Source organism: Entelurus aequoreus, linkage group LG14, assembly GCF_033978785.1.
Source record: "Entelurus aequoreus isolate RoL-2023_Sb linkage group LG14, RoL_Eaeq_v1.1, whole genome shotgun sequence".
NCBI lineage: Eukaryota > Metazoa > Chordata > Actinopteri > Syngnathiformes > Syngnathidae > Entelurus > Entelurus aequoreus.
Window position 1 is genome coordinate 56,688,026 of NC_084744.1, and position 15,960 is coordinate 56,703,985.

General features: G+C 36.9%; 2 protein-coding genes across 2 annotated transcripts in view; one reads left to right on the top strand and one right to left on the bottom strand.

Moving 5' to 3' along the window:
* Positions 1 to 1,686, top strand: part of cfap410 (cilia and flagella associated protein 410) — a 6,410-nt gene extending 4,724 nt beyond the window's left edge. Inside the window, exon 7 of the mRNA XM_062070280.1 lies at positions 1,265 to 1,686. Coding sequence (XP_061926264.1) covers positions 1,265 to 1,429 — 165 coding nt within the window. The 3' untranslated portion in view covers positions 1,430 to 1,686. The remainder of the gene's footprint in view (positions 1 to 1,264) is intronic.
* Positions 1,520 to 15,960, bottom strand: part of orc2 (origin recognition complex, subunit 2) — a 30,908-nt gene continuing 16,467 nt past the window's right edge. Inside the window, exons 9-16 of the mRNA XM_062070278.1 lie at positions 13,626 to 13,735; positions 13,406 to 13,538; positions 10,134 to 10,230; positions 9,917 to 10,063; positions 5,170 to 5,341; positions 5,009 to 5,070; positions 4,828 to 4,946; positions 1,520 to 1,894 (exon numbers count right to left, since the gene is read on the bottom strand). Of these exons, the coding sequence (XP_061926262.1) occupies positions 1,811 to 1,894; positions 4,828 to 4,946; positions 5,009 to 5,070; positions 5,170 to 5,341; positions 9,917 to 10,063; positions 10,134 to 10,230; positions 13,406 to 13,538; positions 13,626 to 13,735 (924 nt within the window). The 3' untranslated portion in view covers positions 1,520 to 1,810. The remainder of the gene's footprint in view (positions 1,895 to 4,827; positions 4,947 to 5,008; positions 5,071 to 5,169; positions 5,342 to 9,916; positions 10,064 to 10,133; positions 10,231 to 13,405; positions 13,539 to 13,625; positions 13,736 to 15,960) is intronic.

A 15,960-nucleotide genomic window follows, 5' to 3' on the forward strand; every position in this document is an offset into this window, starting at 1 on the left:
ATGAAGGTTTTAGAATGGGCTGACTTAATGCTGAAGAAACAAGTACATGTCAGAAAAACCAACAAATTTAGCTGAACTGCACCAATTTTGTCAAGAGGAGTGGTCAAAAATTCAAGCAGAAGCTTGTGGATGGCTACCAAAAGCGCCTTATTGCAGTGAAACTTGCCAAGGGACATGTAAGCAAATATTAACATTGCTGTACGTATACTTTTGACCAAGTCACATTTTCAGTAGACCCATAATAAATTCATAAAAGAACCAAACTTTCATGAATGTTTTTCTGTGACCAACAAGTATGTGCTCCAATCACTCTATCACAAAAGAATAAGAGTTGTAGACATTAGAGATGTCCGATAATAGCTTTTTTGCCGATATCCGATATTGTCCAACTCTTAATTACCGATTCCGATATCAACCGATACCGATATATACAGTCGTGGAATTAACACATTATTATGCCTAATTTTGTTGTGATGCCCCGCTGGATGCATTAAACAATGGCAACATGGCACTGCCATATTTATTATTGAAGTCACAAAGTGCATTATTTTTTTTAACATGCAACAAAACAGCAGCTTGGAATTTGGGACATGAGGAAGTTGAGGTGGGCGGGGTTAAGGGGGGGAGGTAGCGGGAGTGTATATTGTAGCGTCCCGGAAGAGTTAGTGCTGCAAGGGGTTCTGGGTATTTGTTTTGTTGTGTTTATGTTGTGTTACGGTGCGGATGTTCTCCCGGAATGTGTTTGTCATTCTTGTTTGGTGTGGGTTCACAGTGTGGCGCATATTTGTAACAGTGTTAAAGTTGTTTATACGGCCACCCTCAGTGTGACCTGTATGGCTGTTGACCAAGTATGACTTGCATTCACTTGTGTGTGTGTGAAAAGCCGTAGATATTATGTGATTGGACCGGCACGCAAAGGCAGTGCCTTTACGGTTTATTGGCGCTCTGTACTTCCCCACAGCGGCGTTTTAAAAAGTCATAAATTATACTTTTTTAACCGATACTGATAATTTCCGAACCGATACCGATAATTTCCGATATTACATTTTAAAGCATTTATCGGCCGATAATATCGGGCTGCCGATATTATCGGACATCTCTAGTAGACATTATTGGAAACTCAAGACAGCCATGACATCATGTTATTTACAAGTGTATGTAAACTTTTGACCACCAATCAACACTATCTACCCATGGGACTATACTGTATCTGCGTACTAAATGTCATACCTTCAATACTCGGGATACAACCGTGTCTCTGCAGACTCACACTCTGGACGCGGTGCTGCTTCTGCTGAGGGATTTGGACCCCGACGAGCTCCGCGTCGTCCACACGGAGACGCAGAACCGACTCAGGACTTGCACGCTGGACTCCTTGGACACACTGCGAGACTCGCCACCCCAGAAAGCTGCCGACGTTTTACAATGAAAACCTAGTTTTCTCCGCGTCTCGGGTCTCAGCCTCACTCCATTTTTCTCCCCTGACTTGAAACGGGGTCACAACAACACCCGTTCTCTGCTATCCGCACACCCGTTTACACTTCAAATATGCTCAGATGTCTACTAACCAAATTATGGCTTTCATTTTTGAATGTTGAATGCCTGCCTTGCAAGAACTACAGTAAATAATGTACATTTAACTACAGGTTGATCTATTTCTGTAATTAAAGAGCTGAGTTTGCAATACATTAACAACTTGTGTTGTTTTGATCTGCCCACAACACGCATGCCGGAACTTTCACTATATATATATTGTTTAATGGTCTAGTGCGGTGAAAATGTACGTTCAAATTGCAAAAGAGCGGTCTTCTCAGTCCTGCTCCTCGTTCTCCAAGTAGTCCATCAGTGTGCTCGCAGTCACGGCAACCGACAGACACTCCACACCGTCTGCACCCTAAAAAAAATAAAATGAGTTGTATTTAAAAGACAATAGTTAATATATTTAGCGAAATACAGTGGAACCCTTTAAAAGTGTACAAGTTGTGCAATCCGCAAAGTGATTCCATGCGGTGCATTCACAGCACTTAAATGTTTCCACATAGTGTTATGTTACAGCCTAATAGATTAGTTTTTGCCCTCAAAATTCTACACACAATACCCCATAATCAAAATGTGGAAAGTTTTTTTATTTGGCAAATTGATTAAAAATGAAAAAATCACATGTACATAAGTACTCAGAGACTAGTCTCACTATTATGTTAGATCCACTATGGACTGGACTCTCACAATATTATGTTAGATCCACTATGGACTGGACTCTCACAATATTGTGTTAGATCCACAATGGACTGGACTCTCACTATTATGTAAGTTTCACTATGGACTGGACTCTCACAATATGTCAGATTCACTATGGACTGGACTCTCACTATTATGTTAGATACACTATGGACTGGACTCTCACAATATGTCAGATTCACTATGGACTGGACTCTCACTATTATGTTAGATCCACTATGGACTGGACTCTCACAATATTATGTTAGATCCACTATGGACTGGACTCTCACTATTATGTTAGATCCACTATGGACTGGACTGTCACTATTATGTTAGATCCACTATGGACTGGACTGTCACTATTATGTTAGATATTATGTTAGATCCACTATGGACTGGACTCTCACTATTATGTTAGATACACTATGGACTGGACTCTCACAATATGTCAGATTCACTATGGACTGGACTCTCACTATTATGTTAGATCCACTATGGACTGGACTCTCACAATATTATGTTAGATCCACTATGGACTGGACTCTCACTATTATGTTAGATCCACTATGGACTGGACTGTCACTATTATGTTAGATCCACTATGGACTGGACTGTCACTATTATGTTAGATACACTATGGTAGATCCACTATGGACTGGACTGTCACTATTATGTTAGATCCACTATGGACTGGACTCTCACTATTATGTAAGTTTCACTATGGACTGGACTCTCACACTATTATGTTAGATCCATAATGGACTGGACTCTCACAATATTATGTTAGATCCACTATGGACTGGACTCTCACTATTATGTTAGATCCACTATGGACTGGACTGTCACTATTATGTTAGATCCACTATGGACTGGACTCTCACAATATGTCAGATTCACTATGGACTGGACTGTCACTATTATGTTGGATCCACTATGGACTGGACTCTCACACTATTATGTTAGATCCACTATGGACTGGACTCTCACAATATCATGTTAGATCCACTATGGACTGGACTCTCACACTATTATGTTAGATCGACTATGGACTGGACTCTCAGAATATTATGTTAGATTTACTATGGACTGGACTCTCACAATATCATGTTAGACCCACTATGGACTGGACTCTCACAATATTATGTTAGATCCACTATGGACTGGACTCTCACTATTATGTTAGATCCACTATGGACGGGACTCTCACAATATTATGCTAGATCCACTATGGACTGGACTCTCACAATATTATGCTAGATCCACTATGGACTGGACTCTCACTATTATGTTAGATCCACTATGGACTGGACTCTCACACTATTATGTTAAATCCACTATGGACTGGACTCTCACAATATTATGTTAGATCCACAATGGACTGGACTCTCACTATTATGTAAGATCCACTATGGACTGAACTCTCACAATATTATGCTAGATCCACTATGGACTGGACTCTCACAATATTATGTTAGATCCACTATGGACTGGACTCTCACTATTATGTTAGATCCACTATGGACTGGACTCTCACAATATTATGTTAGATCCACTATGGACTGGACTCTCACTATTATGTTAGATCCACTATGGACTGGACTCTGACAATATTATGTTAGATCCACTATGGACTGGACTCTCACAATATTATGTTAGATCCACTATGGACTGGACTCTCTCACTATTATGTTAGATCCACAATGGACTGGACTCTCACTATTATGTTAGATCCACTATGGACTGGACTCTCACAATATTGTGTTAGATCCACTATAGACTGGACTCTCACAATATTATGTTAGATCCACTATGGACTGGACTCTCACTATTATGTTAGATCCACTATGGACTGGACTCTCACTATTATGTTAGATCCACTATGGACTGGACTCTCACTATTATGTTAGATCCACTATGGACTGGACTCTCACAATATTATGTTAGATCCACTATGGACTGGACTCTCTCACTATTATGTTAGATCCACAATGGACTGGACTCTCACTATTATGTTAGATCCACTATGGACTGGACTCTCACAATATTGTGTTAGATCCACTATAGACTGGACTCTCACACTATTATGTTAGATCCACTATGGACTGGACTCTCACTATTATGTTAGATCCACTATGGACTGGACTCTCACTATTATGTTAGATCCACTATGGACTGGACTCTCACAATATTATGCTAGATCCACTCGACGTCCATTGCACCGGTCGTACTGTACAAAGAGTACAGTCCAGACGTTTCTCCTCAATTGAGCCAAATTGAATTCTGTCTCTGTTTAAATTCCTTGCTTCTTGTCTTGTTTAATAGATGTCATCAGTGTTTGAACCTGACACAAATGCTTAAAATTCAGAGTGTTCCTGAATACAACCTTGCGCACCGTAACTGTCATTTTGGCCACTACTCTCGCTGGTGTTATGAGGAGCGTGTTAAGATCGCCAATAAAGTTTAAAAAGAGCGTCAGACTGTGCACAAACATCTTTTTTTTCTCCCGTTTTGGTTATTGTCGTGTAAATCGGCATTGGCGCTATTACGCAACCGGGTTTCGGTACACCAATCCCTACTCATTTGGAGGTTGCGGCGTTTAGACTTCACCTTGCGTGTCCGAATCAGTTTGTGGTCTCTGAACTCGGTCAGCTGCGTCCTCAGAGTGAGGTCAGAGTTCACCAGGAAGGACTCCCGACAACGCTGGTAAAAGTCTTGGAATGACAACCCTGCACCAACAAAACAGTTTTAACCTTAACATGAACATTTTAAGCATTTGAGACGTGTGTACCTGTGTATGAAGGGTTGTCTTTGTTCTCCAGCTGAAATTCAACCAGTAGTTTGAAAATACCTCTGGGGGGGTAAAAAAAATAAAAATAAAAAGCAGTATTTTAGCATTCAGAGCACCCAAACAGCTTTTACACAGATGTGTAATCAAAGGGCAAGGGGTACCTCGCGTTTGGCGTCAAGCTGCGGAGCACATGTGTAAGAGAGGACAGGGCCAGGGCGCCCGTTTGCTGCACCAGAAGAGAGTTTTCATAGGATGTCTCCTCGGCGTAGTGCTGGAACGTCACACACTCCCACCACAGCCAGTTGAACTGGCTCTGCTTGAACTGGTCCCACACTGAGAATACAAAGGAGAGATCTGGATAAAGCATTCATAATTTTAATTTTGTCAACCAAATTTTTTTTTTTTTTACACCAAATTATGCTGACAATTTCATTACATTTTCATTTTAGTCAATTTTAATGAAATTTACTTGAGTTTTGAACCGACAAAAATTTCTGCAATTAATTTCTTTTACACATAATTTTTACACACTGAATTTTAAAACAAGAATTTTGCTCACAATTTTTCATCAAATAAGTGTCAACATAATTTGATGTAAAATTTGCAGTAATGCAAAAAGTGCATAAATTCAGTTTCCAAAAAAAGTTTTCGTAATAAAGACACAAGTTAACTTCAAAGTCTTGAGTTTTGAAGCAACAAATATTTTTGCACCAAATCTTTTTTTACACTCAATTTTTAATTTACTGAAATTTTATACACAAGTTTATATGCACTGAATTTTAAAACATTGTATTTAAACAAACTTAATTTTTAAACAAGTATTTTGCTCACACATTTTTATCCAATACACTTGCCAGCATAATTTGATGTAAAAAAAATAATGTTTTGCATTTGAATTTTGTCAACCAAATTTTTTTCCACCAAATTATGCTGACAATTTCATTACATTTTCATTTTAGTCAATTTCAGTGAAATTTACCGAAAGTTGGTCTTGAGTTTTGAACCAACAAAAATTTTGCAATTAATTTATTTTACACATAATTTTTACGCACTGAATTTTAAAACAGTCTTTTAGCAAACTTGAATTTTTAAACAGACATTTTTTTTCTCACTAATTTGTATTTAATGCAAAAAAATCAGTAACATAAATGAATTGTCCAAAAAAGCTTTTGTAATAAAGACAAGTTAGAAGTGACTCAAGTTTTGAAGCAACAAATATTTCTGCAGTGAAATTTTTTACACTGAATTTTGCTCACAATTTTTCATCAAATAAAAGTGCCAACATGATTTGATGTATAAAAAAAAAATCCATTAAAAAAATTACGGTAATGCAAAAAGTGCAGTTACATAAATTCAATTTCCAAAAAAGCTTTCGTAATAAAGACACAAGTTAACTTCAAAGTCTTGAGTTTTGAAGCAACAAATATTTTTGCACCAAATATTTTTTTAAATACACTGAAATATTAGACAAGTTTTTGTACACTGAATTTTAAAACATTGTATTTTAACAAGTATTTTACTAACACATTTTTATCCAATGCACCTGTCAGCATAATTTAATGTAAAAAAAAATTATGTTTTGCATTTGAATTTTGTCAACTACATTTTTTACACAAAATTATGCTGACAATTTCATTACATTTTCATTTTAGTTAATTTCATGAAATTTACCGAAAGTTGGTCTTGAGTTTTGAACCAACAAATATTTCTGCACTGAATTTCTTTTACACATAATTTTTATACACTGAATTTTAGCAAACTGAATTTTTAAACAGACATTTTTTCTCCAAAAATGTGTATTTAATGCAAAAAACTCAGTTACATAAATTCAGTGTCCAAAAAAGCTTTTGTAATAAAGACACAAGTTAGAAGTGACTCTTAAGTTTTGAAGCAACAAATATTTCTGCACTGAAATTTTTTACAATGAATTTTGCTCACAATTTTTCATTTAATAATAGTGTCAACATAATTTGATGTAAAAAAAAAAAATTCAGTTCCCAAAACTACGGTAATGCAAAAAGTGCAGTTAGATAAATTCAGTTTCCAAAAAAGCTTTGGTAATAAAGACACAAATATATTTTTGCACCAAAACTTTTTTTACACTCAATTGTTAAAAAAAAATGTATACACTGAAATTTTATACACGTGTTTTTGTACACTGAATTTTAAAACACTGTATTTGAACAACGTTTTAAACAAGTATTTTGCTCACACATTTTTTTATCCAATGCACTTGCCAGCATAATTTGATGAAAAAAAAAGAAAAAAGTTTTGCATTTGAATTTTGTCAACCCCATTTTTTACACCTAATCATACTGACAATTTAATTAAATTTTCATTTTAGCCCATTTTAATGCCATTTACCGAAAGTTAGTCTTGAGTTTTGAACCAACAAAAATTTCTGCAATTAATTTATTTTACACATAATTTTTACGCACTGAATTTTAAAACTGTCTTTTAGTAAACTGAATTTTGAAACAGACAATTTTTTCTCACTAATTTGTATTTAATGCAAAAAAATCAGTAACAGAAATTAATTGTCCAAAAAAAAGCTTTTGTAATAAAGACACAAGTTAGAGGTGACCAGCTTAGTGGCCTTGTGGTTAGAGTGTCCGCCCTGAGATCGGTAGGCCGTGAGTTCAAACCCCGGCCGAGTCATACCAAAGACTATAAAAATGGGAGCCATTACCTCCCTGCTTGACACTCAGCATCAAGGGTTGGAATTCGGGGTTAAATAACCCAAATGATTCCCGGGCGCGGCCACCGCTGCTGCTCACTGCTCCCCTCACCTCCCAGGGGGTGAACAAGGGTGATGGGTCAAATGCAGAGGACTGAATTTTTTTATGACTGAATTTTTCCACACTGAATTTTGTAAAAATGTAACAAAAAAATGAATTTTTAAACACACATTTCACCCACATTCAATGTAAGAGCATAATTTGATGTAAAAAAAAAAAATCAGTTCCATAAATTCAGTGTGCCCAATTTGATGTAAAAAAATTCAGTTGACAAAATTAAACACAACAAATGCAGTTCCATAAATTCAGTGTCCAAAATCATAATAAAGACACAAGTTAACTTCCATAAAAGTGCCTTCGTGTTTTGAAGCAACAAATATTTCTGGAGGGAATTTTTCCACACTGAATTATAAAACATTGTAATTGACAAACTGATTATTTAAACACTGATTTTGCCCCCAATTTTTTATCCAATGAAATTGTCTGCATTATTTGACGTAAAAAAAATCAGTTGACAAAATTAAACGCAAAAAAATGCAGTTGCATGAATTCAGTGTCCAAAATCATAATAAAGACACGAGTTAACTTCCATAGAAGTGAGTCTTTGTGTTTTAAATAGAAATATTTCCGCACTGAATTTTTCCACACTGAATTTTTTTTTTAAATGTAACAAAAAACTGAATTTTTAAACACACACATTTCACCCACATTCAATGTAAGAGCATAATTTAATGTAAAAAAAAAAATTCAGTTCCATAAATTCAGTGTGCCCAACGCACTATTTGATGTAAAAAAATTCAGTGGACAAAATTAAACGCCAAAAAATTTAGTTCCATAAATTCAGTGTCCAAAATCATAATAAAGACACAAGTTAACTTCCATAAAAGCGCCTTCGTGTTTTGAAGCAACAAATATTTCTGGAGGGAATTTTTCCACTCTGAATTATAAAACATTGTAATTGACAAACTGATCATTTAAACACTGATTTTGCCCCCAATTTTTTATCCAATGAAATTGTCCGCATTATTTGACGTAAAAAAAATCAGTTGACAAAATTAAACGCAAAAAAATGCAGTTGCATGAATTCAGTGTCCAAAATCGTAATAAAGACACAAGTTAACTTCCATAGAAGTGAGTCTTTGTGTTTTAAATAGAAATATTTCCGCACTGAATTTTTTTATGACTGAATTTTTTTTAAAATGTAACAAAAAAATGAATTTTTAAACACACATTTCACCCACATTCAATGTAAGAGCATAATTTGATGTAAAAAAAAAAAAATTCAGTTCCATAAATTCAGTGTGCCCAACGCACTATTTGATGTAAAAAAATTCAGTTGACAAAATTGAACGCAAAAAAATTTAGTTCCATAAATTCAGTGTCCAAAATCATAATAAAGACACAAGTTAACTTCCATAAAAGTGCCTTCGTGTTTTGAAGCAACAAATATTTCTGGAGTGAATTTTTCCACACTGAATTATAAAACATTGTAATTGACAAACTGATTATTTAAACACTGATTTTGCCCCCAATTTTTTATCCAATGAAATTGTCCGCATTATTTTAAGTAAAAAAATTAAGTTGACAAAATTAAACGCAAAAAAATGCACTTACCTGAATTCAGGGTCCAAAATCGTAATAAAGACACAAGTTAACTTCCATAGAAGTGAGTCTTTGTGTTTTGAATATAAATATTTATGCACTGAATTTTTTTATGACTGAATTTTTTTTTAAATGTAACAAAAAACTGAATTTTTAAACACACACATTTCACCCACATTCAATGTGAGAGCATAATTTGATGTAAAAAAAATGCAGTTACATAAATTCAGTGTCCAAACTTTTATGGCAGTTAACTTCCATAGAAGTGAGTCTTTGCATTTTGAATATAATATATATATAAAATAGTTCTGCACTGAATTTTTTTTATGACACATTTTTTCCACACTGAATTTGAAAAAAATTAAATAAATAAATTTTTTTTTTTAAAACACACACATTTCACCCACATTCAATGTAAGAGCATAATTTGATGTAAAAAAAAATAAAGTTCACAAAATTTAACGCAAAAAATTCAGTTCCACAAATTCAGTGTCCAAAAAAGCTTTTGTAATAAAGACACACATTAACTCATAAACATAAACAACATGTATTTATGATCAATACTAACCAAGAGGAGCATTGATGTGGTCAATAGTAGCCACCAGGTGAATGTTGGGTAGGGACGCCAGCTGCCCCAGTGCACTCTGGGTCTTTTCTCCACGCAGCATCGGTCCGTCAATATTATTGATCAACAAGTAGATGTGACGATCTGGGCCTGATTCAAGGACAATACTGTGTAAAATGTGTGGATGAAACGGAACGGGATAAGTCATAGGTGCTCTCACTCTCTCTCAGGGCCCGCGAGATGTACTGAATCTGGTCAGACGGCGTTCGGAAACTCCCCTGGTGCTCGAGGATGTCACACGTCAACGCGTTCAAGATCTGCACAGAGTACAAAAGCAAATTAAAAACTACATCATGCATGTTTATTAAATCATCAAGACTAGAGATGTCTGATAATGGCTTTTTTGCCAATATCCGATATTGTCCAACTCTTAATTACCGATTCCGATATCAACCGATACGATATATACAGTCGTGGAATTAACACATTATTATGCCTAATTTTGTTGTGATGCCCCGCTGTATGCATTAAACAATGTAACAAGGTTTTCCAAAATAAATCAACTCAAGTTTCTGCTCCGCCGCTCCCAGTCTGTGGAACGCTCTCCCTGACCACCTGAGGGCACCACAGACTGTGGATGCTTTTAAAAAAGGCTTAAAAACCCTTCTTTTTAAAAAAGCCTTTTTTTATTATTTTTTTTAGATATATGCATACTAGTTTTAGCTATTTGGCTGTTCAAGGTTTTATTTATTTATTTATTTTATTATCTTTTTTTTTTTTTTTTTTAATACACTGTAGCACTTAGAGGTTGTTTACTCAATGTAAAGTGATTTTTACAAATAAGATCTATTATTATTATTATAAGTTATGGAAAAAAAATGCCAACATGGCACTGCCAAATTTATTATTGAAGTCACAAAGTGCATTATTTTTTTTAACATGCCTCAAAACAGCAGCTTGGAATTTGGGACATGCTCACCCTAAGAGAATGAGGAGGTTGAGGTGGGCGGAGTTTGGGGGGCGGGGTTGAGGTGGTGATGGGGGGGAGCTTTGCAAGGGGTTCTGGGTATTTGTTCCGTTGTGTTTATGTTGTGTTACGGTGCGGATGTTCTCCCGAAATGTGTTTGTCATTCTTGTTTGGTGTGGGTTCACAGTGTGGCGCATATTTGTAACAGTGTTAAAGTTGTTTATACGGTCACCCTCAGTGTGACCTGTATGGCTGTTGACCAAGTATGCTTGCATTCACTTGTGTGTGTGTGTGAAAAGCCGTAGATATTATGTGACTGGGCCGGCACGCAAATGCAGTGCCTTTAAGGCACGACCCCATTATTGTTGTCTGGGTGGAAATCGGGAGAAATACGGGAGAATGGTTGCCCCGGGAGATTTTCGGGAGGGGCACTGAAATTCGGGAGTCTCCCGGGAAAATCGGGAGGGTTGGCAAGTACAACTGGGAGACGCAACTGCTCTGTACTTCTCCCTACGTCCGTGTACCGCGCCGTACAGCGGCGTTTTAAAAAGTCGTACATTTTACTTTTTGAAACCGATACCGATAATTTCCGATATTACATTTTAAAGCATTTATCGGACGATAATATCAGCAGAAAATTGAGCCAAATTTAATTCTGTCTCTGTTTAATTCTTTGCTTCTTGTCTTGTTTAATCGATGTCATCAGTGTTTGAACCTGACACCCTTTATTTAGAAAAGTACCGAAAAGTATCGAAATAATTTTGGTACCGGTACCAAAATATTGGTATCGGGACAACACTAGTTACTGCATACATCAGCAGACAAATTAGGAGCCTTTGTCACCCCGTTTGCTTATGTTCTGAAGGTTTGCATATTTCTGTAAATTGTCTGTTTTAGTTATATATATATATATAGATAATTTCTGTTAAGGGACTAATTATTATTATTATTTATTTATATTTCATATGTTGTTTTGGGAAAGGCATGTATTTTCGTTAGTTGTTTAATCGTTGCCACGGTTACGGTTGCCATGGTTACGGACACTTCCGTTTCCGCCGGCAGGTAAAAAAGTGTTTAAAAGGAGCTCCAGCATTGACAGGCAGCGGAGCGTCGGTAATACTACCCGGAGATAGAGATCACAACAGTTGCAGATCAGATAAGTAACTAGTACTCTAAGCGGTGTATTTAAGGTTGTTATAAGTGACAGTTAAGTGCCAGTACACTAGTTTAAGTTTAAAGACGTTTTGGGCGCTTCGCGTTGCCAGTAGGAGGCGAAGCCCATGCTAACTGCTAGTTAGCTCACCGCAGCTCGCACCTGTGTTTGTTGGCTGCACCGTGACTTTACGAACGCCAGGTTCAGTCACGTTCGGACTAAGTTTATCCAAGAGACACTTTTCCCTGGTACTATTTATTGTTTGGAGAGTGAACATTGTAGAGTTTAGTTGTGTGCTATCGTGGCTACCTTGCTGCGAGGGAAGTGGACAGCGCGAGGTACAAGTGTTAGTGGCTCGCGCTCACGGGCTAGTCGACAGAGAGGTGACCCAGGACGAGGCTGGTTCTCCTCTCGCTCCAGACTAGACTCGTGAGGGAGCTAAAGGGAAGCACGGCCAAGCCCCCCCCCCCTTCTCTACTCTACAACGGGAAGTGTCCCCCCTCTCCAACGCCCCCTTGGTATCCAGCATTTGCAACTCACCCCACCCCCACACCTACGTGCACCAACGATCAGCTGGACCACAACAGACTATCTTCTGGCCCAGCCAAGGGGCCCAGGTTGGACTGTGTGTGTGTGTTGTGTAATTGGTTTAGTGCGGGAGGTTTCATTGGGGAGGTAGCGTGTGAGTGGTGATGAGTGTATGAGTGTAATTAATGTGTGTTTATTATTGTCTGATTATTGTATATTATATGATATAGTAAATTGGTTAACTATATAAGTGGTGTCCTCTCACTCTCTCCTAGACTATCTTTATTTGGTAAATAGTAAAAATTAGAACATCCCCCTAAAGAAAATATACAGTCCTTTACAGGCTCCCGAACAGCTTACTTACTACCAAAAGAGAAGTTGTCCAGTATGTTCACTATCTTATTTAATGCCGATATTTGTTTTTTTGAGTGCAATAAGAAACTTGTGTTCAATGTATCATAAGATTCTATGTTAAAATAAAGCCAATAATGACATTTCTTGTGGTCCCCTTTTGTTTTGAAAAGCATCAAAATACAATTTGGTACCAGTACCAAAATATTGGTATCAGGTAGAGATGTCCGATAATGGCTTTTTTGCTGATATCCGATATTGTCCAACTCTTAATTACCGATTCCGATATCAACCGATACCGATATATACAGTCGTGGAATTAACACATTATTATGCCTAATTTTGTTGTGATGCCCAGCTGGATGCATTAAACAATATAACAAGGTTTTCCAAAATAAATCAACTCAAGTTATGGAAAAAAAGCATTTATCGACATCTCTAGTATCAGGACAACACTTAGTTCGACTGAATTCCTTTTTGTGTGAGTACTCACAGATTTCAGCGTGATGGAGGGGAAGAACCCATTGACCACCAGGTGTATGTGTTGAGACAAGTGAGACAGACGGAAGTCCTCCAGCAGAAACTTCTTGCTGCCCAAACCGTAGAGCAGCACACTGAATCCCAACCTTCAGACAAACACACTTACTTCATTTCTGCGTTCAAAATGGAGGAGTAGCGTGATGAAAAGAAGGAAGAAAAAAAAACGGCCTCACTGTAGCTGGAGCATCCATTTGCTGAAGTGCTGTTTGTGTTTGTCGTGGAGCTGCTGGATCTCTGCCAGGTAGCACGATGGCTTCCCCTCTAAAAGCTGCACAAGCGTCTCCTGCGAGTGAAGGAGAAACTTTCAGAATCTTGTGTGGCGTCGATATTTGTAAATACAGTCGTGGTCAAAAGTGTACATACACTTGTAAAGAACATAATGTCATGGCTGTCTTGAGTTTCCAATCATTTCTACAACTCTTGTTTTTTTGTGATAGAGTGATTGGAGCACATACTTGTTGGTCACAAAAAAACGTTCATGAAGTTTGGTTCTTTTATGAATTTATTATGGGTCTACTGAAAATGTGACTGGGTCAAAAGTATACATACAGCAATGTTAATATTTGCTTACATGTCCCTTGGCAAGTTTCACTGCAATAAGGCGCTTTTGGTAGCCATCCACAAGCTTCTGCTTGAATTTTTGACCACTCCTCTTGACAAAATTGGTGCAGTTTAGCTAAATGAGTTGGTTTTCTGACATGGACTTGTTTCTTCAGCATTGTCCACATGCTCTCAATGGGGTTGTAGAAGCCTAAATGATGTTTAAGTTAATTTACATTTTATGGAAGGTGCTTTATGTTTATTCAGCCAAAAGGGGACTATTTACTTTATTTAAATAATACGAAAATGTATATATTGCATTAGGGATAATGCAATATATGCAATATTATCGGACTGCCGATATTATCGGCCGATAAATTCTTTAAAATGTAATTTCGGAAATTATCGGTATCGGTTTCAAAAAGTTAAATGTATGACTTTTTAAAACGCCGCTGTGTACACGGACGTAGGGGGAAGTACAGAGCGCCAATAAACCTTAAAGGCACTGCCTTTGCGTGCCGGCTCAACCACATAATATCTACGGCTTTTCACACACACAAGTGAATGCAACGCATAATTGGTCAACAGTAGAGATGTTATCGGCCGATAAATGCGTTAAAATGTTATATCGGAAATTATCGGTATCGTTTTTTTTATTATCGGTATCAGGTTTTTTTTAATTAGTTTTTTTTAATTAAATCAACATAAAAAACACAAGATACACTTACAATTAGTGCACCAACCCAAAAAACCCCCCTCCCCCATTCACACAAAAGGGTTGTTTCTTTCTGTTATTAATATTCTGGTTCCTACATTATATATCAATACAGTCTGCAAGGGATACAGTCCGTAAGCACACATGATTGTGCGTGCTGCTGGTCCACTAATAGTACTAACCTTTAACAGTCAATTTGACTAATTTTCATTAATTACTCGTTTCTATGTAACTGTTTTTATATTGTTTTACTTTCTTTTTTATTCAAGAAAATGTTTTTAATTTATTTATCTTATTTTATTAATTTTTTTTTAAAGTACCTTATCTTCACCATACCTGGTTGTCCAAATTAGGCATACTAAAAGTGTTAATTCCACGACTGTATATATCGGTTGATATCGGTATCGGTTGATATCGGTATCGGTAATTAAAGAGTTGGACAATATCGGAATATCGGATATCGGCAAAAAGCCATTATCGGACATCCCTAGTCAACAGCCATACAGGTCACATTGAGGGTGGCCGTATAAACAACTTTAACACTGTTACTAATATGCGCCACACTGTGAACCCACACCAAACAAGAATGACAAACACATTTCGGGAGAACATCCGCACCGTAACACAACATAAACACAACAAAAGAAATACCCAGAACCCCTTGCAGCACTAACTCTTCCGGGACGCTACAATATACACCCCCCGCTACCCCCTACCAAAACCCCGCCCACCTCAACCTCCTCATGCTCTCTCAGGGAGAGCATGTCCCAAATTCCAAGCTGCTGTTTTGAGGCATGTTAAAAAAAAATAATGCACTTTGTGACTTCAATAATAAATATGGCAGTGCCATGTTGGCATTTTTTTCCATAACTTGAGTTGATTTATTTTGGAAAACCTTGTTACATTATTTAATGCATCCAGCGGGGCATCACAACAAAATTAGGCATAATAATGTGTTAATTCCACGACTGTATATATCGGTATCGGTTGATGTCGGAATTGGTAATTAAGAGTTGGACAATATCGGAATATCTGCAAAAAAGCCATTATCGGACATCTCTATATTGCATGCTTAGAATAATTATAAGGTACACTTTATTTGTAATTATTACATTTGTCTGAATGATTTGATGACATACTTTTGTATGCTGCTTTAATACAGTGAAGATTACGTAAGTGTTTAATTGCATATATGGCGGAAGGATCTGTGTGCTTATATGGTTTGGACACAATGTATTATGGGTAATGGCAGT